Raw genomic sequence first — 27,624 nt, 5'->3', positions numbered from 1 at the left:
GGCTCGTGACGTGCCGTGTCGGGCCGGCTCAGGAGCTGGACTCACCCTTTCTCGGTCTCGGACCGCCGCCGCGGTGGTGGCTCCGCATCTCCAAAAAGGGCCCTCCGACTCCTTGCTGGGTCAGTCCGGCGCTGGATCGCGGGGCCCTGCACAACTCTTCACTGGTCGCTGAGCTAGACACCCCCCGCCCCGTCCCCAGAGTTGCAAGCAACTTTCCCCTCTCCCAGGCGCTGCGGTGGCTCGGGGACTGTGGTCGCGGCAGGTAGCTGAATCCCCGGCCACGCTCCCGGCGCCTCGCCTTCGCGCGCTTAGGTCGCTCTCTCCCGTGGTGCACGCTGGGGGTCCCCGACCTCGACTCTGTGGGCGAGATGCCCCTGGGACACATCATGAGGCTGGATTTGGAGAAAATCGCCCTGGAGTACATCGTGCCCTGCCTGCACGAGGTCGGCTTCTGCTACCTGGACAACTTCCTAGGCGAGGTGGTGGGTGACTGCGTCCTGGAGCGCGTCAAGCAGCTGCACTGCAACGGGGCCCTGCGGGACGGCCAGCTGGCGGGGCCGCGCGCGGGCGTCTCCAAGCGGCACCTGCGGGGCGACCAGATCACGTGGATCGGGGGCAACGAGGAGGGCTGCGAGGCCATCAGCTACCTCCTGTCCCTCATCGACAGGCTGGTCCTGTACTGCGGAAGCCGGCTGGGCAAATACTACGTCAAGGAGAGGTCCAAGGTAGGACGGGGGCTTTCGGGAGTCAATTGTACGCTGCTTTCTCAGGGCTGCGAGCGAACTTTAATTTTAAAACCAAGAAGTCAGTCTGGTTTGTCCCCCAGCTCCTCTGAGCGATAGTTCATGTTAAGGGCTCAGGTGTGTAATTATAATTACCTTCTGTTGACTTTAGAATAATGGCTCTGGTGGGGTGGTACAAGCTAGCTGTGTCTTCCGGCCCCATTTTAAGAGATGGAGTTTCTCAGAGACTTAAACAAGGGAAAGGGTATTAGAAACATTGTTCCAAGGCACGTGGGTACTCACTCTAAATGCCTGCTTAAAGTCACCTGATATTCCCCGTCATTGTGTTCAGAAGGTACCCCCGCAAATGCACTCTTAAAGAACCTGGTGGCAGCTGTAATGTAATCTTGCAGTGAGGGAATTGGTCTGTGGAGTTTGTCCTGCAGGTGTGGGAAGAGTTTGGCATGTAAAACGTGCAGGATCCACTTCTGGTCACCTCGGAGTGTTGCCTTGGCTGGTTGGCACCAGAACACTATAAGACCATCTACTTGACTTTGGAAACCCTCTCCTGGTGCTCAGCCCTGCCCCACCATCTCCCCTTTCCCAGCTATAAATTGAGGTGAAATCCATGAGAGAGTATTCAGGTACCACTAGAAAGAAAATGGTGTTTCTCAGGTTTTTGTTCAGGTAGCTGTAAGTGACTTCCTGGGTGGTAATTTATTTTGGAGACAAATAGAGGTAGATTGAAAGAAATACGGGAACGTGTAGGTACCATGATGTTGTCGCATGAACATTATTTGGGGATAGCCTAGCTACTCAGTCTTTCTTCAGATGATAGCCCAACCCATTTTTCTAGGGGGCAATTCTGAATGATTTATGTGTTTTTTATTGTGGACTAGTCAAGGGAACTCAGAAGGACAGAATACTTTTACTGAAACACAATGAGGCAAAGCATACTAGCCATGGGAGGGAATTAAACATTCAGCTATGTACCACTCTTTAAAAATATATGTAGTATGTCTCAATTCAAGAAGAGTCCTGTGTTAAAAAAAAAAAAAAAACATTGCTGGCTCATTTGTCCCGTAAGCTCTGAGGAATGCTCTTCGTAAAGAACAAGTGTAAAGACTGGAAATGTATAGAAGTGAAGGGGCCAAGGCAAGTGAATGGAATAGTGGAGAAATAGATTGTTGGTCACCTTGCAAACCAGGAAGACTTAGAATTCCTGAAAGCATTGATAATAATCGAATGCAAACACAGTGGATCTTTGAAGAAATTGCTGCTTTCTGAATTTTATTTTGGCTTGGGGTAAATTTGGAGTTGGCTGAACTCTGTAGAAGATTGTTGTTAAAGTGTTTCTTTACTCTTCTTCCCTCATATTGGTGGTAGATCAGAAGTTATTGTCTTCTGCATAGTTTTGCTGTTGTACTAAAGAACCTTAACCTGTCTCCTGGGGTGGGTTAGCATCAGCCTGGCAGAGGTGTTTATAGCTTCAGTCTGCAAGATGGCTTCTTACCAGTTTTTTAAATTTCTCTTAATCTCAGGTATTAAGAATTTTCCTCCCAGCCTTCTAGGAACAGAAGTTAAAATTAATTGGTAGAGAGAAGTCACTAATATTATTAAAGTTAAAAATTGTTATTTAGCTTTGACTTCATGGATTAGGGGTAGAGTTTCAGGCTAGACTTTAACTCGACAAATTGAATGAAAAGTACTGTGTACATCTGGGTAAGGGGAAAAAAAAAACAAATTTACAGACATGATTCTTCAACAATGGGCTATCTTCTGAGTGGAACAAGTAACTTCGCAGCTAACCCTTTCTGAAGGTGACTGTGAATTGAAGTCAGAAAACTCGTCTTGTCCACTGAAGAGATGCGTTTAAGCAACATCTGCCCATACCCCAGATTTCCAGCTTTCCTTTGGCAGTTTTGGCACAATGTTTGTCATTCCTGCTCTTCAGACAAATCACCTCTAGGTTGGGATATTCCCTATCTGACTAGAACCAAATGTTGGAGAAGGCTGGAGCAAACAATTATTACAGTAAAAAAAAAAAAAAATCAATTAGTTTATATAAAGAAATCTTCTCAGTGATGTCTTGGGGCCTTGGGTCTCTTGTATGAAGCTCATTATTAACGCATCATAGAAACCCATTCCAGTTCTACATGATTTTTATTAATTTCAACTTCACTTAACCTTTCTTCATTAATTGTTTCTCTTCCCTCAACCAAGGCTGTTTCCCAAAGTAGTGATATGGACCCAGTTTCCTGCTGCACCCTTCAAATAGGTTTCAGTAAAAAGTAAATTTTTGAATGACAGCCTTTGTAAATTTATTTTTAAAATTTATAACTGTTATGGAAGTTTTCAGATATACATAAACATAGAGGGGCTGGTATAATGAACTCTCATCACCCAGGTTCAATAATTGCCAGTATATACACTTATTTTAGACCAAATGGTTTTTAGTTATTTAATTTCTTAGGGTTATGCTTAATCGTTAATGCATTCATCCTAATTAAACACTTTTTGTATTTTACTGGACTTTGGAAGGTCATTAATAATGTGATAATGCCTCTAATCTCAGTGAAGTGATTGCAAAGTCACTGGGAATACATTAGTTATACAATACTGGATCTCAGATTGAAATTGTGAGTCAGTATAGAAAGAAATTTTAGAGGACTGCCCCCCCCCCCAAAAAAAAAGTTGTTACCTGTCAGAATTTATCTACCTCCATTTTGTGAGAACAATCTAAGGGTACTGAAGAGACCCTCTGGGAAAGTAGTTTCCTATAATGTACAGCTGTATGGCGCCCCCTAACTTCAAGCATGATTATTGCTTTCAGGCTATCAAAGAATCTCTTATCTGTTCCTCTCCGAGAATTTAGACCATATCCAAGATAAATATTGGTCATAATTTGTTCCTTTTGCTTTGACTGCCTAGTTCTTGAAAATGGCTGTTTTCCAGAGAACGTGCAATTTATAGAACTAAAAGTACTTAGTTTACTATAGACGCACTAGTTTGACTTTTTGGCATTTTCAGCCCAGGAGGTTCAAAGAAACTGATAACAATAACTGCCTTTTATTGAGCAGTTTACTCTGTGTCTGGCACTGTGCTATTCACTTTACAAGTACTGTCTTACTGAATATTTGGCAAATTGGGTGCCAAAATCATTTGTCCAAGGTCACAAAGTTGGTAAGAAGCAGTTTATCATAGGGTTTAGGGGCTTAAACTTGGAATTACTAGCCTTGTGACTTTAGGCAAGTTGCTTGGTTTTCATCAAGTTTTAAAATGAGGGCTAATAATACCTTAAAGCTTTGGGGAGGAGGCATTAAATAATTAATTAGTGATATTCACTAATTAAATAATGTACATAAAAGTCTTAGCAGAATTCTTAACCTTCATAAATGTTACATGGCTGTGATTTGAGGTTATAATGCAGATGGACCTGACTTTAGTCTCTGATCTGGAGTACTTTCAGGCTATCGGATAGTGAGGGTTGTGGACAGATCTGTTCTCTGAAAACAATACAGAGGAATAATGAAACAGTAAAAGGTTTATGAATAAAAGAAAATGTGATGCAAGATGTGTGTGGTGGGTTTGTTCCTCTGCTGTTGAGCAATAACAGTTTTGGCTCACCCTTATAAGTCAGGAATACTCATTACTTTAATGGACCTTATCTTAGTGGAGGCTCTTGGTTGCAAGCTACTTTCAGCAAAAATGGATAATGTACTGCAAAGATCAGGATTTCTCTCAGGACCCAAGTGCAGGAAATGCAATCAGGGTTTGCAGGAGACTGGAGCCAGGAACTGGGAACCAGAAAGTTGTCCGCATCCAGGACAGCTGGCATGTTAGTCTTTTTCTCTGGAGCTTTATGGCCTCCTTTCTTGTGTCTCTGTGCTTGTCCTCTTTATTTCTTCTCCTTTCCTTTCAGTCCAGCTTTGGCTGCTGTTCCATGCACACGGCTAAAGATGGCTGTTCTATAATGGCTATAGCAGCCTTCAGCTGTAGTGCAGCAGGGACTTTTTTTAACTTGCCAGAATCCCTGTTTTCATTCCTTGGAAGAAAGTCAGATTGGCTCACTTTGGGTCTTGGGTCCTTGCTTGGGATGGGGTAGGAGGGCATGTGGAATCACATGTCATAACTATGGATACAGTTCTTGGAGAACTCAGAAGATGAAAATTACCCCAAGGAAATTACTGGCAGAATACAGCCTCATTAACAGTGAGGCAAGTCTCCGCAGTGGGTGAGTTTTCATAGTGCTCTTTGTCTATTTTGTTGAATGACACTTGGGAACAAAGAAGGTAGTTGTGTGTGTTCAACTTATAATTACTTTTGCTCAATTTTGGGTCCCTCCACCACTCCCTTCTCTGCTTCAGTGACTAGGGAAATCAGGGAGTATCAATTTAATGTGTTCATTCACACTGCCTGGCGCTGTCATAGACCTGCTCATGGGTAGGCAGAGGGAGGCTGAAAGTGATTATAAAAGCCACCCAGAGGAGTAAGCCGAGTGGAGTGGGGTGAAATAGCTGTCACCAATTTTTCCTTGTTGCGAGCTACTTTCAGCAAAAATGGGGTAATGTTTAAACAACCCACTTTTACATTCCTTAGTCATTTCTGTTTCTCTTCTTTGGGTTTGCTCATTTCTCTATTTTACGTGAAATGAAGAGGCAGAATTTTAATGGTACAAGTTTTAGAGTTAGAGAGGTATCTCAGAAAGAAATCACACCTGTCCAACCCCCCAATCATTTAGCAGTTACTAAGTTGTTTTTATATTTGGGAAAATGATGTCTTGAACAGGGTCTTGAGAAGGGCTTGTGGTACATATTGGGACTGAGGAAAAACACCAGACAAACTAGTTGCCATTGAGTTGATTCTGACTTGTGGTGACCTCATTTATTTCAGAGTAGAAATGTGCTTCCTGGAGTTTTCAAGGCTGTGACCTTACTGAGACCGGCTGCTATACCTTTCTACTGAGACACCCCTGGGTGCGTTTGAACCATCAATCTTTTTATTAGTAGTCGAGTAACTAATTGTTTGCACTACCCAGAGACTCCATTGGGCCTGAGAAAAGGAGTTTTAATGGAAAGGGACTGCACTGGATGGGGTTGTACAATGAGCAGGTAGACTAGGGTACAGGGCCAGGGGGCAGTAGGTTAATTCATCTGCATCAGTATCTTATTTGAGAATTTTAAATATAATCTATCTTAAAATGGAATTAGGTAGCCAATCTGTGTATTTAGCTTTTGGGTATTGCAAAGGATTTCCCTTTTTGACCTTATTCACTCAAACAAAATGTGTACCTTCTTCTTTCCTGATGACTCTGTCTAGAAAAACTCCAAATGTTATAAATAACAAGCAGCCTTGCCTCTTCTAACCCCTTTCTGAAAACACACCACCTGTGTAAGATTTCTCTGCTGAAGCTTAAAGGTGGGGTCAACTTCTACTCCACCCTTAATTAGCAGAGTACATCTGAGATGCATCTCCACACCCCAGCATCCAGAACAGCTCACCCATGGACCACGTATTCTCAGTTTGGCAGTGCCTTTGACTCACCTTTGTGGCATCAGGTAAATTAAGTGAAATTTGACTCCTGCCCATTGAAGATGAAGCAGCTCGCAGGTGAACACAATGGAGATGGCTATTAATTCTTGTTAATTATTACAGCAGCAGACTTGGTAATTCCTTTGTAGCAGCAGCACTTTGTAGCTGTTAACTAATATTGCTCTAAGAAATGGGTGTCATTTTTCTCTAGTGTTTGTCAAACCCACATGCTCTGACAGTAATGATGGTTCAGATATATTCTGCTGGGCCACTGCCAGGGGTGCCCAGCGGGTAGCTGAATCCAGAGGCGCAGGAACTGTAAATACAACAGACAAATCATTTTATGATGCCAGACTAAGGAATTCAGCGTTGGCAGATTGCCAGGAGCTGTTGATTTGGCTCAAATTCAGAGCTCATGTGTCTGTTTGCCAAGCAAGATTAGCTAGCTTGGTTAATTATACATAGAATTTGTACCCTTTTCCCTTGATTATTTCAATTTTAAACTGGTCAATGGCACTTACCTTAATTTTGTATCTTCTTTTGATATTCATCTGTAGGTAAGTTTCTATTTTCACTTTTTGTGAGCTTCGTAGTGACTGAGTGTATGAATTTCTCAACCCCTACCTTAACCAGAAGGAGCCCTGGTAGTCCAGTGGTTAAGCACTTGGCTGCTAACTGAAAGGTGGGTAATTTGAACCCACCAGCTGCTCTACAGGAGAAAGATGTGGTAGTCTGCTTTTGTAAAGATTACAGCCTTGGAAACCCCACGGGGCAGTTTTGCTCTGTCCTATAGGGTCACTATGAGTTAGAATAGAATTGATGGCAACAGGTTTTTTTTGTTGTTGTTATCTTAACCAAATCCTGGCCATACAGATCCACAGGTCTGCAGCTGTATAATTCAGGCTTTCAGATCTTGTATTGGATTAATTCAGTACCTATGTACTGAGTGTCCTCGAACATAGAGTACAATGCCGGTACCCAAACTCACTGCCTTTGAGTCAATTCCACAATCGACTCATAAGGACCCTATAAGACAGAGTAGAACTGCCCCGTAAATTTCCAAGGCTGTAAATCTTTACAAAAGCAGACGTCCACATCTTTGTCCTCAGGAGTTGCTGGTGGGTTTGAACCGCTGACCTTTTGATTAGCAGCCAAGCGCTTTAATCACTGTACCACCAGGGCTCCTTACAATGCCAATACTTTTTATCAGTTCAAGCCAACTTTTGATTCTCTAGGAGATAAAATACAGTGATCAATATTTCACAAATTCTGGAGCAAGTATGCCTATTTCATAGGAAATATTATTTTGTCCCTTCCAAAATGAGGCCAAAACAGTGACTATTAACAAACTACAGTATTTCCAAAATACAAAGAATCAGAGAATACGATAGTAGTCTTGATTATTTGCCAGTGGGAAGAGGACAAATGGAAAACTGCATTCCAGGTGTCAGCAAAAACAGGGGTTACTTGAAGCTATTTTCAGGATAGTACTCTTCTATCTGAGCATCGCTTGGAAGTAGTAAAGATATATTGTTTAAGACAGTTTGCACATCTTGAGCTTATTCTTTGTTCTCCAGGAACATGGAAACACAAAAAGATTCTGTCTGTAACTCTCCCCTTTCTCCTCCTTTTTCTACTTGTCTGTCTAGTCAAATCTGAAGGGACTATTACTCAGAAATCTCAATACCCCATACAAAATTGGTAGTGAGCCTTTCTTTCCTTCCTTCCCTCTTCCTCCCTCCCTCCCGCTCTCACTATGACTTCTTTCCTATGGGCTTCTTTCCTATTCCTATTTGTTTTGCAGGTTAATTTGAATGATTGGAGTGGATAAACAGAATCTTTGCAAATATGTTCACGAAATATCGAAGACCCAGGCAGGAGTGTGTGATATTAACGGTCAAAATTTGGCCTATTGTGTTATTTTAGTTTTATTTTGTAGATTCACTGTGGAATCTCAAGTTTAGTCTCTTTTAACTAAATTTTGTTTCTCTTGCTTAGTAGATAGAAATCCTTGAGGAGGGAAGTATTTTAAAGACATACTTAACTACAAATCACCTGCCTTTTGTTTTCAGTTCTCCCTCTAATTCATCTTAACATGCTTTTTTCAGAGTATGCTAGTCCCAAACCCAATTCTACTCATGCTGTTTTCATGCTTTAACAAAACAAAAATACCACGCACCCTCCCCATTGTCTACACTTCTGTAAACTTCTTGGTGTGGCACTTAGGGCCTCCACAACGGATCCCAAGCTACCTTTCTAGGCTTAACGTCCCACCCACCTTCCATTCGCCAAATTAACTAGTACAGTTTACTAATCCCCCCCCCTCCTTTTTTTTAAATCGTTTAGGGTGAAGCATTGCACAAAAACTCTTGGTTTTACCACAAACTAGCTGTGGTTTTACCACAAACTAGCTGTGGTTCTTAAAATTTGGCCTCTGGACTACCAACACTTGTAAATGCAAATCCTTGGGGCCTGCCCCAAACCTGTTGTTGTGTGCAGTTGAGTTGATTCCCACTCACAGCAGCCCTGTGTGACACAGTAGAATTGCTCCATAGGATTCCTAGGTTGTAATTTTTATGAGAGCAGATTACCAGGTCTTCTTTCTCCCGAGGAGCTGCTGGGTGGGTAAACTGCCAGCCTTTCAGTTAGCAGCTGAGCGCTTAACCATTATGCCACCAGGGCTTCGTCCTCAAATCTACCGATTGAGCAACTCACAAGCTCTCTAGGTGATTCTCATGGATGCTCAAGTTTGAGAACCACTGAAGGAAAATTAATGTAATGAAAGGAAGAGGCTAAACAAGGTTGATGCTGTGTCTTTCCCTAGTTTCTGTATGTCGATAGAATCAGAGTGTAATCAGTTGATTATGTCTGAGCTTATGCATTGCTAAAACTAAAAATACAAGTATTTTTTTAGTCCATTTGGGAAATTTTTGCAAAAACTCCATCTCATGTTAAATAAACACATCCACAGATACTATGTGGAACTTTTCTATTATTTGCACCGATAAACTTAATTTTCCAGAAATAAAACTTAGAACGAAATTTGGAACTGGTTCCATCCTGTTGTGTTGAGTGGTCGTTACTGACTGCGGGGTGTTGCTCCTCACTAGTCTTGCAGGTATTGTACTCGCAAGGCACCTGGAAGAATGAGAGAATCATAGTGATTTTGGATGAGCACAAACTGGAATCTGTTACATGCTAATGTCTGTCTTAATAACTGTGAACACCACACAGAAGCCTAAAGTGGTCTCTAGCCTCTGTTATAAGAGGGCTGTCCAAGGGAGAGGTAAGAAGGTAGAGGTATGGGGCTCTTTGGGGACAAACTTGACAAAGTGATCCAGCTTCACTGAAATCAAAAGTTTGGTTAGGGAGAGGTGGGAGTGCGACTGCCACTTACCTTTTCCTACACAGGCACATTGGGCTTTGATTTCCCACTTCAGGGTTTGGACCTGTATTTGGTAAGCCATGAGAAACACCTGAGAATCCTGTGTTGCGTTCTCTTGGGTTCGAAGGAATTCGTAGCCTCTCTGGAAATAATAGCACCTGTTTTCAGTTAACAATTCTTTTCCTGGATATTTGAGAAACAGTGTTTATTGGTGGAAAGGTCATGGGTTTGGAATTCTGGCCCGTCCACTTAGTTCTAGAATGTTCAATAAGTTATTTTTTGCCTCTGACCCTCGGTTTTCACCTTTGTAAAGTAGAATTTGTATCTATCTCGGAGGAACATGGGGACAATTAACTTAAACCTGCCAACTCAGAGCCAGGCACATCATTCTTTCTAGTCCCCTTCCTATTCCCTCAAACAGTTTATACGTTTGTCAGAAGAACCTTTCACCTTTTCTACCCCTCTAACAAGTGTTGGCTGGATTTCATCTCTCCTCTAAGCCACAGTAGTTCTGTATCCAGTGGATTTAGGCAGTCCCCAACTTACAATAAGGTTCTGTTCTGAGGACACTTCTTTGTTAAAATTATTGATTTTAGGCCAGTCGTTGCTTTAACTACCTAAAAAGCCCAATTCTGATCCTTGGTGATTGTCAAAATGCTCAAATGTTTTACCACATCTTTGAAATTGTTCACTAAATATTAGTCAATAAACACCAGTAATGCTTACCAGCTCATCTGTACTGAACAATTTCACATGAGTTTCATCACATCTTTGAAATTGTTCAATATTAGTAAATAAGCACAAGTAGGCCCATGCTTACCTTGCTTACAGGGTCATCCACCCCTGTTAGGGATCCAAAATTTGAAAAGAGGCTTTGATTCTGTAGGAGGGTACTGTGGGTTTGGGAGAGAGATAGATGCCAGCCATACCTAGAAGCAGAATCTTTGATGTGGTGAAAAATGTGAAACTGTTCGCTATAGATGATCTGGTAAGCAAGGTAAGCACCTTACCTACTACATAATCCATCCCTGGAGATACAGCCCTTCCTCATGTGCTATTTCGCCGACTTTCCATTATCATAGGCTTTAATGATCTTTATATCCATGTCTAGAATCTTCCTCACCTTCTTTTTTGGATTAGAATTTTCAGTGGCATGACTTCTTTTGCTAGACATATTGTTGGGGATATAAGCAGTGCAGGTATTACAGTTAGAGAAACTTGGCTTCAAGTTAATAACTGATGCTTCTTATGGTATGAAACGCTGAATAAGATCACACCGTAGGCCTGGTCTACAATGAAGCCTGGATCAGTGTCGTAACAGTGAAGTCACAGTCATAACAGCTGTCTGGCGCATGAACAGTTCAACTTTATGTTGTTAGGACTGAACAATGCCCAACTTCCTATCCATCATCACTCTCCACCCTGACATCATTTTAGACAACGCTGTAGCCTGCTATACAGTGGTATTTTGAACAGTACATCATAAAATTGAACATCCGCAAATGAACATCTAAGAATGATAGCATTAACAAATTATGTGCTGCAGCATTGTATGTAGTACATACTACTAACAATAAGATGTACAAAAAAACAAAGAAAGCAAAAAAAAAAAAATGGTTCTTAAGTGTGGTTTGTTGTAACTGCAGTATGTTGTAGATCAGGGACCACCTGTAATGCGGAGCCCTGGTGGTGCAGTGGTTAAGCGTTTGGCTGCTAACCAAAAGGCCAGCAGTTCAAACCCACCAGCCGCTCCTTGGAACCCTAGGGGACAGGTCTCTTCTGTCCTATGGGATAGCTATGACTGAATGGGAACAGGTTTGATTTTTGTTTTGTTGGTTCCTACCTCATGGAATTATCATAAAGATTGAGGTAATGTTTGTGATGTGCATAGAACAGTGTCAGGCACTATATTAGTGTTAGTTCAGTAAATAGACGTGGCTACTGAATTTCATGAGTTCTGACTCTACCCTGAGTTGCTGTGGGCTGTTTCATACAGCAGACGTAGTTTTCCAAGTGCTAAAATCCAAATGTAAATATAAGATCTTTTGTTGTTGTTAGTCGCCGTAGAGTCAGCTCCGATGCATGTCAACCTCATGCAAACAAAGAAGCCCTGCCCAGTCCTGTGCCGTTTTCATGATTGTAGCACTATATCGGACACTGTTCTCTTGTGATCCATAAGGTTTTCTTAGGCCAGTTTTCAGAAGCAGATCTTCAGGTCTTTCTTCTTAGTCTAAAATAACCAAACCAAACCTATTACTGTCGAGTAGATTCTGACTCATAGTGACCCTATAGGACAGAGTAGAACTGCCCCATAGGGTTTTCAAGGAGTGGCTGGTAGATTCGCACTGCCGACCTTTTGGTTAGCAGCCATAGCACGTAACCACTAGCCACCAAGGTTTCCTGGAAGCTCTGCTGAAACCTATCCACCATGGGTGACCCTGCTGGTATTTGAAATACCAGTGGCATAACTTACAGCATTGTAGCAACATGCAAGCTACCACAGTACCACAAACTGACAGACAGGTAGTACATGTAAGATCTTGGTTTTCTAGAAAGTTCATTAACTTTTTTCCAGTATGCAGCAGTGTTTCAAGTTGATGATCTTAAAATTCATTGAGGATTCTAGATGAAGTGCTTTCCAGTTTTCTTGCATCTTAAGAATATTGATTCTAGGCATTTTTCATAATATGCTTTGATTGGTACTACTTTTTTTTTTTTCATATTTTACCCATTAATAAAGTCTTGACTTGCCAGTTGTTTTGAAGTTATGGATTCCTTCAAGCATTTTAGGATTACTTGCAGATGAGAATGTAAAGAGAACCATACTGAGTTCTCTGACAATCCTGCGGTCACACACGTCCCACTTTCCTTCTCTGTTGGGCTCGGAGCAGCTAGAGAGCTACAGGTAGCAGTTTTATTTTGCTGATAAGGCTGCTTTATCACGTCACAGAAAGTTAAGTTAAACATTGAGTCCCTGCTCCCATATTGCTTTAAGATTTACTCATGAATTTGTTTTGCTATGTAAAAACTTCTTGGTCCGTAGGATAACTTCCAGGGTCAATGACTTGTGAGCAGTGAGTCAGAGTAGGTGGCTGCTGCTGCTCACCTTCCCCAAAACCAGGAAATTAAAACGAGATGATATGTGTAAGGTGCCACCTGGGTACGCGGATCCTCAGGAGGTGGCAAATGTTCTTATTTGGGGAAAGGCATCAGAAAGGATATGGTTAAAATGTCTTAATGTCCTTAACCCTGGAGTTTGCTGACTTTCTTGAATTTCATAATTGCAAGGAAGTCCCTGTTGGAAACATTTTTCTGGTGACTGGGATAGTGATCGGGAGGGGGCAGGGTTCCCCAGTGTATGTTCCCTCCATGGTCCTCCAGGCAGTGTGCTCGGGCGTGGGCTGGCTGCCACCCTCACGTAGTGCACGTAGCCCTGTCACTCAGCCAACACCCAGCTGGCCGAGTGCCAGGCCTCTGAGGGAAGGGCCGCCTTCCCAAACCCAAATAGCCTGGATTGATATGTCGCTGTTGCTGGGCCTGTTTACTGTGCCTAATTGTAGAGCCCTGGCTGAATCCCCTCCAAGGAAAGGAATTAACCACAATTCAGAAAGGAATGACAATAGTCTCTTACATTCCTGGGCTCAAAGTTTCTGTGGCTTCTTGGGGGAGGGTGACTCACTCAGAAGTTCATGCAGGAAGTACAGGGATCCCCTGGAAGAGAATCATAATCTAATATATGGTCTCTTAACCTGGGGTCTGTAGTTAGGCTTTACGGAGTCTTTGAACCCCCCGGAATTCAATGCAGATCTGTGTGCGGACACCACTAGTTGGTGTCAAGTCGGTTCCATCTCATGGTGACCCCATGTGTGTCGAAGTAGAGTTTTCAATGGCTGATTTTTGGAAGTAGATCTCCAGGTCTTTCTTCTGAGACAGCTCTGGGTAGACTTGAACCTCCAGCCTTTTGTTTAGCAGCCAAGCATGTTAACCATTTATACTACCCAGCATTGCCCATGTGCGTGGGTGGTAGTGCTGATGTTACTAAGTGCCATCAAATCGATTTCTAACTCACAGTGACAGGAGAGAACTGACCCGTGGGGTTTTCTTGGCTATAATCTTTATGGGGGCAAATTGTTAGATCTTTCTTCTTGGAGTGGCTGGGTGGGTTCTAATTGCCAGCCTCTCAGTTAGCTGCTGAGTGCTTAACCATTGCACCACCAGGGAGGTAGGAATAGTAGCCCTTATCTTTAAGAATCTCTGATACCTGGTAGAAGTATCATCACTGACCCAGGAGAACTAATCTGAAGGTTCTGTTTTCTGGGTAGTTGTTCAGATGCTTGTTTGGATAATCCTCAATCTAGGACCAAGTTCATGGTAGGAAAAACCAGGGCACTGATCAAAAAGGTCTGAGGATGGGTTTTAGAGTGAAAATGGCAAACACCCTGCCCTTCCAGGCTCTCAGTCCTCACCTGGCTAGGAGGGGCAGCAGACTCACTTCATCAGAGCAACTAAGAGCCAGATTATTGTTTTTTTCTTTTTCTTTTTTTCTGTCTCACTCTCCCCCTTTCCTCTCTCTCCCTCCCTCCTTCCCTGTAACCCTCCCTCTCCCTCTCTCTCTTTAACATTGTGGCAAAATATATATAACAGATTTTCCTTTTCAACGATTTTTATGAATACAATTCAGTGACATTCATTATGATTACCATGTTCTGTAACCATCAGCACTGTTTCCAAATGTTTCGTCACCTTTAACAGAAACTCAGTGCCCTTTAAACAGTATCTCCCCATTCCCCCTCCCACCTGCCCCTGCTAGCCACTAATAAACTTCCATCTTTATGCATTTACCCATACTAGATAATTCAAGTAAGTGGGCTTATACAATATTATTTCTGTTTGTTGCTGACTAATATTCCATTGTATGCATATATGACAGTTTGTTTAGCTATTCATCTGTTGATGGACACTTGGGTTGTTTCCACCTTTTGGCCATTGTGAATAAAGCTGCAGTGAACATTGATGTACAAGTATCCTTTTGAGTCCCTGTTTTCAAGTCTTTTGGGTATATCCCTAGAATTGCTGGGTCATATGGAAAATCTGTGTTGAATTTTTTGAGGAACTGCCAAATTGTCCACGCTACTGTAGCATTCTACAACCCCACCAGCAATGGATGGGCATCCCAGTTTCTCCACATCATCACCGGTACTTTTATTTTCCATTTTTCTGATAGTAGCCATTTGAGTGGGGGTAAAAGTGGTATCTCATTGTGGTTTTTATTTGCATTTCACTAATGAGTAATGATGTTGAGCATAGTTTCACATACTTGTTGGCTGTTTGTATATCTTCTTTGGTAAAATGTCTATTTAAGTCCTTTGCCTATTTTTTGATTGGGGGTTGGTTTTGTTGTCGTTAGGAGCCATCAAGTCAATTCCAACTCATAGCAACCCCATGAATGACAGCGTAGAACTGCTCCATAGGGTTTTCTTGGCTATAATCTTTGTGGGAGCAGATGACCAGGTCTTTCTCCTGCGGAGCTGCTGGGTGGGTTTGAACTGCCAACTTTTTGGTTAGCAGCCAAGTGCTTAATCATCGCCATGAGTCAGAATCTGTATGTGCTATTGTTGCTCACCCTAGTGTGTTATTAAAATTCTGTAAATTTCAAATATTAACCCAGTCAGGAAGTTTTGGCAAATGAACACCTATAATAAAGACATCCTCCTGATCTGTGCCAGTGTTATTGCTTGGCGTGTTTGTCACATAATTAAGCCACTCTGGCCATGTTGTTATTGTCCCAAAGCATTCCCCTCCTTTGTACACTCTTAACTCCCTCCTCAGGCTTGATGAGGCTTAGATAACAACTCAGTTGAAGTGATCAGTTTCCGGGGTTTGTTACTGCCCCATGCACAAATTGGCGCGGAAATGAAGCTAGTTACTGAAGTGAGGTTTGCTTCTTGGCGCATCCTTCACCTCATGGTTTGTTTTTGGCTGTGTCAAAGACCAGCAAATAGTTGGTAATGTGCCCAAGCCAAGACTTATCTGTGGTAATGGTCCAGAAAATGTACTGATAAAATTGGCCATATATAGTTTCACCAGGCCCATGGAGGCCCACAATGATTTCCTTGCATTGTTCAAACTTGAAGCATATGGCTCCAGAAATCGGGAGAGGGTAAAATATGCGCTCTGGCCAGAAAAATGATCTCCGTTCTTCTCCCTTAAGAAATCAGATACTTTGCTGGCATATAGGAGTTTTGTCCTAATAGAAAGCACCCTAGAATGTGCAGCAATTAGTAAAGGATATTCTTTTCTGAGGTTGTATCTGTCTTTTTTCAATGTTGTAATATAAGCTGAGTCCTGAAGCACACAGCGCTTCATAAGGCTCCGAAGAACTCTGTTGCTTTTTCCGGGATTGATGATTAAGTTGGGTCTTAGATCTCGGAACTTTATAGAAAAGAAACTGACCCTGGGACAATTAGTTGCAGAGTGAACTGGATGGCAGGCATCCAGACCACTGACCTTTTCCTTAGAGTAATGCTGTTTAAGAATATAAGATTATGTTGTCCTGACGGAGTACTTTTTCTTTTCAGGGCTTCACAGTAGGGGGAGGCTAAGATGGTAGGGAATCCAGCTATAATTGCTTGTGGCTTAAGTAACTTTCATTATTGACTCAGTGGTGGCTTTTATAATCCTGATAGCTGCTTCCAGGGATGGATAATTCCCTAGTCATTATAGGTGACTTCATTTATCTCTTCCTCTCTGGGTAAGCCTGTCCTATCTGTCTTCTACCAATCACGTTTCCCCAAGCCATTTTCTGCTTGGTGGTGCCATCATTTGTTAAATCTTGATTTCTGTAGACTCAAAATTCCGTCTTCTGCAAGTTGTTCAAGCTAACAGCCCAACTTCAACTCTAAGATGACATTGCATTTTAGGTGTTCAAAGGCAGGGTATGGGCATTGCTAGCTGAATTAGTGTATAAAATATGAGCAATATGATGATTTAAGCTTTAAGATCATTGTAAAGCCAAGTTACCATTCAGCCTTATTATTGTTTTAGTATGCAGTATGTATGAAACCTTTTAAAGCTATATCCTAATTCATGTCTTCCTGGTACTGGGGGTAACTTGGCAGCCATGGCATTAAAGCTGACTAACTGAGCCACTTGGGCATTATTTTAGGGTTCTACCCAACTGGTTATTGTATCCATGAAGCAGCTCTGTCATTTATCAGGAAATGTGTGGCCTGATTTCTACATGTATACTTAGAGATAACGAAAACCAAACCCACTGCCGTCGAGTCGATTCCGACTCATAGCAACTCTATAGGACGGAGTAGAACTGCCCTGTAGAGTTTCCAAGGAGCGCCTGGCGGATTCAAACTGCAAACCTCTTGGTTAACAGCTGTAGCACTTAACCACGACGCCACCAGGGTTTGAAGATAGGTTATCAAAATGACAGAAATAACTACCGATCTAGGTGGAATGTGAACTTACTTTTTAAAGGAAAGAGCCATTCACTGATTTGTTCATTTAATTATCAAATTTAAAATGGCCACCTCCTATGCGTTAAGCACTGTCCTAGGCATTATGGATACATCAGTGAACAAAACGGGAAAAGGCCGTGCCTGCTTTTTATATTGCAGGTTCCAGTATCGTCCCTGCATATATTGTATCCCTATAAAAATATTTAAAAACTATGTCCCTGTTCTATGAAGAAAAGAACTGGCTTGTTGCACTTTATTTTTTTCTACTCTCTGTCATAATTTTTCCATGGAACAATTAGAGAGGTTTGTTACCCTCTAAGAGTAATTTCCAGTGGGATGTTTGGTATGGCTTTCTACTTTATTCCTCTACTTGGTTAATACAGTTAGCACTTAGGCAAAGGAAGAGAATTTCAGGTTATCACCTGATTTGGTCATAATCAAGAAGAAGACAAGTATTGAGAAATGTATTAAGATATGTATGTAGCTTTTTCCATGAAAGGAATGTGACTGTGTTGTCTGTGCTAACAAATTAGGGTGTAGCTTCCTCTTGACTCTTCTTTCCCCTTCCGTCTTAATCATTTTATTGACTAAGCCGGACTTTTTCCTCCTTCATGATTGTCTCTGTCCCTTTGTAAATGCAAGTATCTTTAGCTATTGTTCCAAGACAGCTGGTTTCCAATTTTAATAAGCATAAGAATCACCGGGGGCAATTGTAGAACAGGCAGACTCTCTGAGCCTCATGCCTAGCAATTTGTGGGTCTAGAAAGATTGGCAGTTTGAATTCACCTAGAGGTACTTCAGAAGAAGGGCCTGGTGACCTGCCTCCAAAAAAGTCAGTCACTGAAAACCCTATAGAACACAGTTCTGCTTTGACACACGTGGGATTACCATGAGTCAGAATTGACTTGACTGCAACTTGTAACTGGTATACTATACTATATATACCTCTTTCTTAGTATTTACTTGCTGAAAGGCAACTGGTAGGATGGGAAGCAGAATCTGCTTTTTCAAAAAGGAGAATTGAAGAAAGGCAGAGCATTCTAATGATATAAATGAGTTACTTTAAGAAAAACTGTCTGAAATGTTCTAGAGCTGTGAGAATATTGTTGAATCATTTTCCACTGGGCGGAGTCATAAGGTATGGCCTGGCTGTTAACCTTATATGCCGAAGAGTCCAAATTTAAATACCAGCAGCCACCTACAAATGTCACGAAGTACGCAAGAATACTGTGTTTACCAGGTTGTCAGTGTTTACCAGTGGGAGAAGATTGTCTCAGCTTTGCTAACCAACTTTCTTGGGATTTTTTCTTAGGCAATGGTGGCTTGCTACCCAGGAAATGGAACAGGTTATGTTCGCCATGTAGACAACCCCAACGGTGACGGCCGCTGCATCACTTGCATCTACTATTTGAACAAGAATTGGGATGCCAAGGTACTTTGGAACAATGGGAGTAGAGTATGAGGTTAGAAACTATAGGAAAAGAATCAGATGACTTATGGAAGAGCTTTGTGTTGAGAATAGCCCTATCTCCTGCTAATGAATCTTTCCTATTTCAGTTTCATGTTTTCTTTTTTTTTTCCCCTATGGAACTAGTGCCAAAGTTGATGAGATGAAAATAATGGTTATGAAGTTAATTTGGGGGGGGGGGGCAGGTAGGGTGATTATATGTGTGTGGGAAGGGTTGAGTGGTTGATAAAGAGAGCTGACAGGACTCTCAGTGCAGAATAGGGACATGCACTCTTCCCTCCCAGCAGCAGCATTGAGAGAATTCCACAAAAATAGAATTGTAGGATATAAAGCCATCCCAAGGGAGGTTTCCCACACAGTCCTGTCTCTGAGGGTGACACGTCTCATTCATGGCTGCTTGCCATGGTTAACTATAGTTGGTGAATGCCAAAGGCTTTGTGGCTTATTTTTGTATTTTAGAACATATAGATAGAGATATGTAGTCTGGTTCCACGCTTACACACATTTGTCTGGACTTTGTGTGCTTTCTGAAAGCTAAGAATGATTTAGTAATCTGGGAAGTCAGAGAACTTTTCAAGCTTATTTGGCTTTTGAACCTTCTACATCTCCATTTCCTGTTAGTGAGGACAGACCCTGGCTGTCATAAAGCAATGCTATTTTATCTGGGGTCAGAAAAACTAAACCTGGGAAACCAGTGAATCAGTGAAAAAACTTGTCTCTTCTCCCTATTTGGTAACATGGCTGGAATATATCCCTTAGGTCTCCTTTAAAGTCTTGAGAGGTGCTGTTACAGGCAAGAGAATGACGTTATCAGGCTGATAACAATAAATTGTAAAATATGAAGTCATTCAACAAATATTTAAGTGCTGTGGAGAAACATTGGTAGGTGAGGCCTGAGTTCTGCCTGCATATGGTTTGACTTGTAGGACAGATTAGGTGTATGTTTAAAAAAGTAATTCAAGGAAGAGAGTGACCTATGTTATAAAAGGTCCAGGTAAGGTGGTCTGAGAGTTCAATATAACTTTCAGCAAATGAGGTCAGATAAGGAGCCAGTGGAGTTCAGAAGAAAGCAATAAATTCCAATCAAAGAAGAAGTTATGTGTGATGATTATCCTGTTAGTATTAAGCGTGAACCATAGGAAATTGCCAGGATTTTTTTTTGTGTGTCAAAAAACAGTCAAGTATTGGCAGTTACCTGTAGTTAAACTTAATAATAATCCATTTTGGTCCGTGGGCTTCATGACTGTGGGGTAAGAAGGCTTTGTCTGGTATGAGGTGAGTAAGGAGTTTACACTACCCAAGTTTGCAGAATGACTTTTATTTCATAAGCCATTGAAATAAAATTTGGTATAAAGTATGAGGTTGAAGTAAAAGTTTGTGGGTAATATATGCTTGGAGTAAAGTTTGAAAGATGACATTTTTCTAGAATATGTCTGAGGCCAGGAAATAATCTACCTTCTTTGTGGTCCTCAGCTGCATGGCGGGGTCCTACGGATATTTCCAGAAGGGAAATCTTTCATAGCAGATGTGGAGCCCATTTTCGACAGACTCCTGTTCTTCTGGTCAGATCGCCGTAACCCACATGAGGTTCAGCCCTCCTATGCGACTAGGTAATAGCCAGGGTCAGGTTTTTTCTGGAGGAGTTTATTGTGCAAACCCCAGTTCCCTTGTATACGGGGACACCCCACACCCCAAAGCTGATAGCAAACCTCTTTGGAGTTGTTAGAAATTAAAGGGGGAAACTTGGGGTCCTTTGGTGTGCAAAACAATGTCAGTTTGAAATAACTGTTAATAAATTGTTTTCTGTTAGCTGAGTGGATTGGATTATGTATTTCCCAGAGTATTTTTCTCTTCTCCCCCTTTCTTTTCCTTTTCCTTTTTTTAATCTGCTGTTGAACTACCCCTAAAGAATGTTGGCTGTCATATACGACACATGTCAGAAATTCTCTCTGGTGACTTTGGATGAGTCTATAAGTTGCCGATTGCAAGCAGAGAGAGACAGAGACCTTAAGAAAAGAAAGAGGAATTTGTTTTCATTCTTTTCCTGTTTACCCTTCCCATGGCTTAAAATTGGTTTGGAGTCACTAAATCCAGGTCCCAACAATTGGAATTTTTTTTTTTTTTTTTTAAATACAGTTTCTTTAGCACATGCATGTGAAGAGTTTCAGAGTGACAGCGTAATCAAATGAAAATCCTACAGACTTATAAGTGTCCCCCTCCAGAATGACAGATCGGAACCCCAGACACGAAGTTGCATATATTAAATAACAAACTAGAATGTACCTTAGGTGAGCAGGTAACTAATTCCACTCCCAAAGCCTGCTCTTGGTTTATTTTATGAGCACAACAACTACATCTTGCCATTTGTGACAATTCCCTGGTGATTCCTACTTCCACAGTGACTGACTTCACAGGAAAAAATTTGCAAATGTTGGTGGGAAGCCCTTAAAAAATCACATGCTATAGAAATCCCAATAACTAATAATAATTATAAAATGAAACTTTTTGAAAACTCGATCATGAATTCCCAGTGGCCGGCACAATGCCTGGCGCATACCAGGAATTCTTAAGTGTTTTCTCTTACGTTCGAATAGAGTTGAAACTGGAGAAGTTTCTTTTAAGTTAAAAACTGAAGTGGACATCTAATGATAGGGAAACCTTTAAATGTTGGGTTTATAAATGACTTTAATATAAGATTTATAGTAAGTTATCTGTTTTTTTTTTTTTTCTTTTTAGTGTTTCTAAACCTCTTCTGCCTGCTTCTCTTTCACAGATATGCTATGACTGTTTGGTACTTTGATGCAGAAGAAAGGGCAGAAGCCAAAAAGAAGTTCAGGAATTTAACTAGTACGTGTTTGAGATTTTTCTTTGACTTTTGATCAAATCAATCCATGACTTTTATTCAAGATTTTATCTATATTCTGACATGCCCTGTCAATCCCAGCTATGGTTTAGCTTCATATGTAATGACATGCTGATAGTTTAATACTGAAACTCTGGCCATAACTGTGCTAGAAAAATCAGAAAAAATACAAAGAACACTTCCTGAGAATTCCCGCTGATCATGTAATGGTTTATAATGGATGGGAAATAGTTAATTTTTTATCAGTAATGTTAACCAATCAAATGTAATGTTAAATACCGTCCATGATTTTGTCATGTTGCAGGGAAACATAATGGAGCCCAGCTATGTTTTTTATTTATTATATTGTTGTTGTCAGGTGCCATAGAGTCGATTCCAACTCATAGGGACCCATGCACAAGGAACGGAACGGAACACAAAGGAACGGAACACTGCATAGTCCTACACCATCCTCACAGTTGTTGCTGTGTTTGAGCCCATTGTTGCAACCACTGTGTCAGTCCATCTTCTTGAGGGTCTTCCTCTTTTTGGCTGATCCTCTGTTTTACCAAGCATGATGACCTTCTCTAGGGATTGGTCCCTCCTGATAACATGTCCAAAGTAAGCAAGATGAAGTCTCACCATGCTCACATCCAAGGAGCGTTCTGGCTATACTCCCTTCAAGACAGATTTGTTCGTTCTTCTGGCAGTCTGTGATGTATTCAGTGTTCTTCCCCAACACCGTAATTCAAATGCATCAATGCTTTTCCTGTCTTCCTTATTCATTGTCCAGCTTTTGCATGCATATGAGGGGATTGGAAATACCATGGCTTGAGTTAGATGCACCTTATGCTTCAAAGTGATACCTTTGCTTTTTAATAATTTAAAAGAGGTCTTTTGCAACAGATTTTCCCAATGCAATATGTTGTTTAATTTCTTAACTGCTGCTTCCATGGGTATTGATTGTGGATCTGAGTAAAATGAAATCCTTGACAACTTCAGTCTTTTCTCCGTTTATCATGACGTTGCTTATTCGTCCAGTTGTGAGGATTTTTGTCTTTTTTATGTTGAAGTGTAATCCTTTCTGAAGGCTGTAGTCTTTGATCTTCGTCAGTAAGTGGTTCCAGTCCTCTTGGCTTTCAGCAAGCAAGGTTGTATTTCTGCGTGTCGTGGATTGTTAATGAGTCTTCTTCCAATCCTGATGCTGTGTTCTTCTTCGTATAGTCCAGGTTCTTGGATTATTTGCTCAGCATACAGATTGATTAGGTATGGTGAAAGGATACAACCCTGACGCACACCTTTCCTCATTTTAAACCATGCAGTTTCCCTTTGTTCTGTTCAAACAACTGCCTCTTGGTCTATATACAGGTTCCACATGAGCATAATTAAGTGTTATGGAGTTCCTATTCTTTGAAATGTTGTTCATAATTTGTTATGATCCATGCGGTTGAATGCCTTTGCATAGTCTATAAAACACAGGTAAACATCTTTCTGGTATTCTCTGCTTTCAGCCAGGATCCACCTGACATTAGCAATGATATCCCTCATTCGCATCCTCTTCTGAGTCCAGCTTGAATCTCTGGCAGTTTCCTGTGGATATACTGCTCTAACTGTTTTTGAATTGTCTTCAGCATAATTTTACTTGCATGAGATTTTAACGATATTGTTTGATAATTTCCTCATTCTGTTAGATTGCCTTTATTTGGAATGGCCACGAATATAGATCTTTTCTAGTTGGTTGGCCAGGTAGCTATCTTCCAGATTTCTTGGCATAGATGAGTGAGCGCTTCCAGTGTTGCATCCATTTGTTGAAACATTTCAATTGGTATTCTGTCAGTTCCTGGAGCTTGTTTTCCCCAGTGCCTTCAGTGCAGCTTGGACTTCTTCCTTCAGTATCATTGGTTCTTGATCATGTGCTACCTCCTGTAATGATTGAACGTTGACCAATTTTTTTTGATACAGTGTGTATTCTTTTTATCTTTTGATGCTTTCTGCATCATTCAATTGTTTTTGCCCATACAAACCTTCAGTATTACAACTCAAGGCTTGAATTTTTTCTATAGCTCTTTCAGCTTGAGAAATGCCAAGTGTGTTATTCCGTTTTGGTTTTTTAACTCCATGTCTTTGTACATTTCGTTATAATACTTTACTTTGTCTTCTTGAGCCGCTTTGAAGTCTTTTGTTCAGCTCTTTATCATTTCCTCTTTTCACTTTAGGACTCTACAAGATCAAGTTGCAGAATCTCTTCTGATATCCATTTTGGTCTTTTGTTTCTTTTCTGTCTTTTTAATGGCCTTTTGTTTTCTTGATGTATCCTTGATCTCATCCCGCAACTGGCCTGGTCTTTGGTCATTAATTTTTAATGTGTCAAATCTCTCCTTGAGATAGTCTCTAAATTCAGGTGAGATATACTCAAGATCATACTTTCGCCCTCGTGGACTTGTTTTAATTTTCTTTAGCTTAAACTTGAACTTGCACTTGAGCGATTAATGATCTGTTTTGCAGTCTGCCCCTGGCCTTATTTTTACTGATAACACTGAACTGCTCCGTCATCTCTTTCCACAAATGTATTCAATTTGATCTCTTGTATTCCATCTGGGGAGGTCCACATGTATAGTCACCATTTATGTTGTTGAAGAAAGGTATTTGCAATGAATAGGTCATTGGCCTTGCAGAATTCTATTATGCGATCTCTGGGGTGTTTCTATCGCCAAGGCCATATTTTCCAGCTACTGATCCTTCCTCTTTGTTTCCAACTTCTACATTCCAATCACCAGTAATTATCAGTGCATCTTGATTGCATGTTTGATCAATTTCAGACTGCAGAAGTTGGTAAAAATTTTCAGTTTCTTCATCTTTGGCCTTAGTGGTTGGTATGTAAATTTGAATAATTATTGTATTAAATTGGTCTTCCTTGTAGGCATATGGATATTATCCTATCACTGACAGCACTTACTTCAGGATAGATCTTGAAATGTTCTTTTTGATAATGAACGTGACACCATTCCTCTTTTATTTGTCATTCCTAGCATAGTAGACCATGTGAGTGTCTGATTCAAAATGGCCAGTACAGTCCATTTCAGCTCACTGATGCCTAGGATATCGATGTTTATGCATTCCATTTCATTTTTGATAACTTCCAATTTTCCTTGGTCTATACTTTGTATATTCCACATTCCTATTATTGATGGATATTTGCAGCTGTTTCTTCTTGTTTTAAGTCGTGTCACATCAACAAATGAAGGTCCCAAAAGCTTTACTCCATCCACGTCATTAAGGTTGACTTTACTTTGAGGAGGCAGCTCTTCTCCAGTCATATTTTGACTGCCTTCTAACCTGAGGGGCTCATCTTCCAGCACTATATCAGATAGTGTTCTGCTGCTGTCCATAAGGTTTTTGTGGCCAGTTTTTTCAGAAGGAGATCACCAGGTCCTCCTTCTCAGTCTGTCTTAGTTGGGAAGTTCAGCTGAAATCTGTCCACCATAAGTGACCCTGATGGTATTTGAAATACCAGTAGCATAGCTTCCAGGATCGTAGCAACATGCAAGCTACCACAGTATGACAAACTGAGAGATGAGTGGTGGATTTATTAAATTGGTATGGGACTACAACTTCGTAGCATTAAAACAGGGCTCATGTAGTATAAACTGAATATGACTCAATACCATTCCTGCCCTTCCAACTGATATTTTTAAGGCAGCATTTCTCCAAATGTGTTCTACGGAAACACTAGTCCTGGCAGGTTGGTTTGTGAGAAGGTAAGTTCCTGGTGCAAAAAAAAAAAGTGGGAACTGCTGCATGCTGTATCTCTGTCTTGAAGAGTTACAGTGCTCACTGGCATGTCAAATCAAGGCTCTAAGAAATCCTGCAGTAAAGAAACACAGGTAGCATTGCATAACCCATAACCCACTTGGAATGGATACCTATCAAACATCACAGCAAACACACTTTGGAAAGCCCTGTTAGGAGGCATTCTGTTCAACTTTGTTCTGTAAGATGTGAAGTATTTACTGGAGGCTGTTTGTTACATGGAGACCCTGGGTGGTGCAAGCGGTTGATGAGCTCAGCTGCTAACCTAAAGGTTGGCAGTTCAACTCCACACAGAGGTACCTCAGAAGAAAAGCCTGGTATCTACTTTCCAAAAATAAGCCAGTGACAACCCTATAGAGCACAGTTCTACTGTGATACACATGAGGTCACCATGTGTTGAAGTCAACTGAATGGCAACTTTTTGTGTGTGCGTGTGACATAAAACCCATTGAATTTGGTTCCTTACACTATAAAACCCATTAAATCTGACTCCCTACACTCTTCATTCTCTTTTCTGTGCCCAACCAGGGAAAACTGAATCTGCTGTCACTGAAGACTGACCAGAGCTCTGAAATCCGCAGGCGTCGTTCATTTTAGCAATGGTTCCTGAGTTGTTTTTAAGAGTTGAGATCTAAAGATGGCCTCTTCAGTGACTGGGTGACATGGAACTCTCCCCCCTGCTGGAATGCTTTGCATCGTTCACATCCCTGTCTTGCGTGTGGTACTTCGTGTCTTCTTGCCAAGACTGCATTGACCTTCAGACACTCTTTGCCAGATGAACTTTTTTGCTAACTCCAGGAATACCTGCAGACAACAGAGCTGGCCAGCGGTTTACTGATAGATTTTGGTATAACTGGCTATCAGAAGGAGAGCATGGAAGCACAGGGGAGGGAGTGAGTCTTGCTTGCACTTTATGTACACTTCCTGATTTGAAAAGAGGAGGTTGTCAAAGAAAAAAATGGTGACAGATGCCACAGAGAGGCATCGTTGAAGCCTTAACAGCAGGAAACAGAAATAGGTGTCATCTGAACAATTTCTAGATGTCTTAATCCAGGGCTGTTGGGGTTTCTGGAGAATTATCACAACCTAATGACAAATGACATTATTACCTCTAGAAAGGGCTGCTGTCACAGTCATCACTTATAAGTGTCCTGTGGGGCGGACACTCCTTTTTCCTGCAACCTGGGCTTTCTGCCTCTGACCATTTTGCTGAAAAGAGGACTTTCTGGTCGGAGATGAGAACACCATTTATTCTGTTTTCACTTTCTTACCAGGAGAATCTAATTCTTCAGTGGCTAAAACTAGATAGACATTAATTGTTTTAGATGGCTTTTTTTTGGAATGGAATTTGAATTTAAATCAAAGGAAAAAAAAATCTGCTTGGTAGTTTAGAGCCAACATCTGATAATGGTGATGAAAGATCTCATCTACTGATATACAATAAACATGTACCTCTTGAACCATTGAGAGGAACGATGGAGTTGGAATTGTGGGTGTTCCCTTTTTTTCAGTTTTCCTTCCTAATGAGCCTGCCCTACTTCTTGAACAAAATAAGAAAGAGCAGGGTGCTGTGTTTTAAAAAGGAAATGGAAATAAACAAACAAAAAAATCCTGAAAAGCTGTTTGAGTTCTTCAACATTGTCCCTAGCAGACTTTCTTCAGCAGATGACTCTCTGGAGCAACTGTGGTTGGCAGTGTGGCCAGAATTATGGAGTTTGCTAGACGGTTCTATGACTACTGTCTCACAGTGGTTCTGTCACAGCCAACACAGGCTCTGCTGCCTCCAGCAACTCCTATTATATGAAAGTTACACATCCTGGTTTTCAACTTCACTTTTGTGTTGTAAAATCCCTTTAATTTTTTTGCTTGAAAATCCCATGAACATTAAAGAGCCAGAAATATTTTCTTTGTTGTTTTTGGATATGTAGACTTTCCAACGAAGACGTTTATTTTTTCCTTATTTGGTGTTGGAAAATTTCCAGATAAGACTTGTCCTCATTCATTCTCATAACTGTGCTCATTTTTTTCCCATAGAACTTATCACCTTCTAACTTATTATGTAATTTATTTATTTATTGTGCATATTGTCTTGTATCCTTTCCCTACAGTACAAGCACAATGAGGACAGGGATTCTTGTATGCTTTCAATCAATGGAATGTATTCCTAGCCCCTAAAATAGTGCCTGGCACATAGTAAGAACTCAGTAAATACTCATTGAATAAACTCACTCTCCTGTGTTAGCATTCTAATACTCACTTCCTTCATCTTTGGCAGGAAGGACTTGCTAGAATTTTTGCACACGTATCTTTCCATCATTGTCAGCTGATAAATTTAGGCTGTTTTAGAAAGCCCTGGTCTTAGGGTCACTTCATATTTGCTTACCTATTTGAATAGG

At 41.1% G+C, this 27,624-nt stretch overlaps 1 protein-coding gene across 1 annotated transcript; it reads left to right on the top strand.

Annotated features, from left to right (window-relative positions):
• Positions 1-29: 29 nt before the first annotated feature.
• EGLN3 (egl-9 family hypoxia inducible factor 3) lies at positions 30-26,715 on the top strand. Its single transcript, XM_003408771.4, has 5 exons — positions 30-725; positions 18,421-18,540; positions 20,050-20,186; positions 21,350-21,423; positions 25,757-26,715. Exons 1-5 carry the CDS (start codon positions 369-371, stop codon positions 25,786-25,788), a joined length of 720 nt encoding a protein of 239 aa, XP_003408819.1. The 5' UTR covers positions 30-368; the 3' UTR covers positions 25,789-26,715.
• Positions 26,716-27,624: the final 909 nt, after the last annotated feature.

Source organism: Loxodonta africana, chromosome 10 (assembly GCF_030014295.1).
Source record: "Loxodonta africana isolate mLoxAfr1 chromosome 10, mLoxAfr1.hap2, whole genome shotgun sequence".
NCBI lineage: Eukaryota > Metazoa > Chordata > Mammalia > Proboscidea > Elephantidae > Loxodonta > Loxodonta africana.
This window is presented reverse-complemented; position numbering and strand designations above follow the sequence as displayed.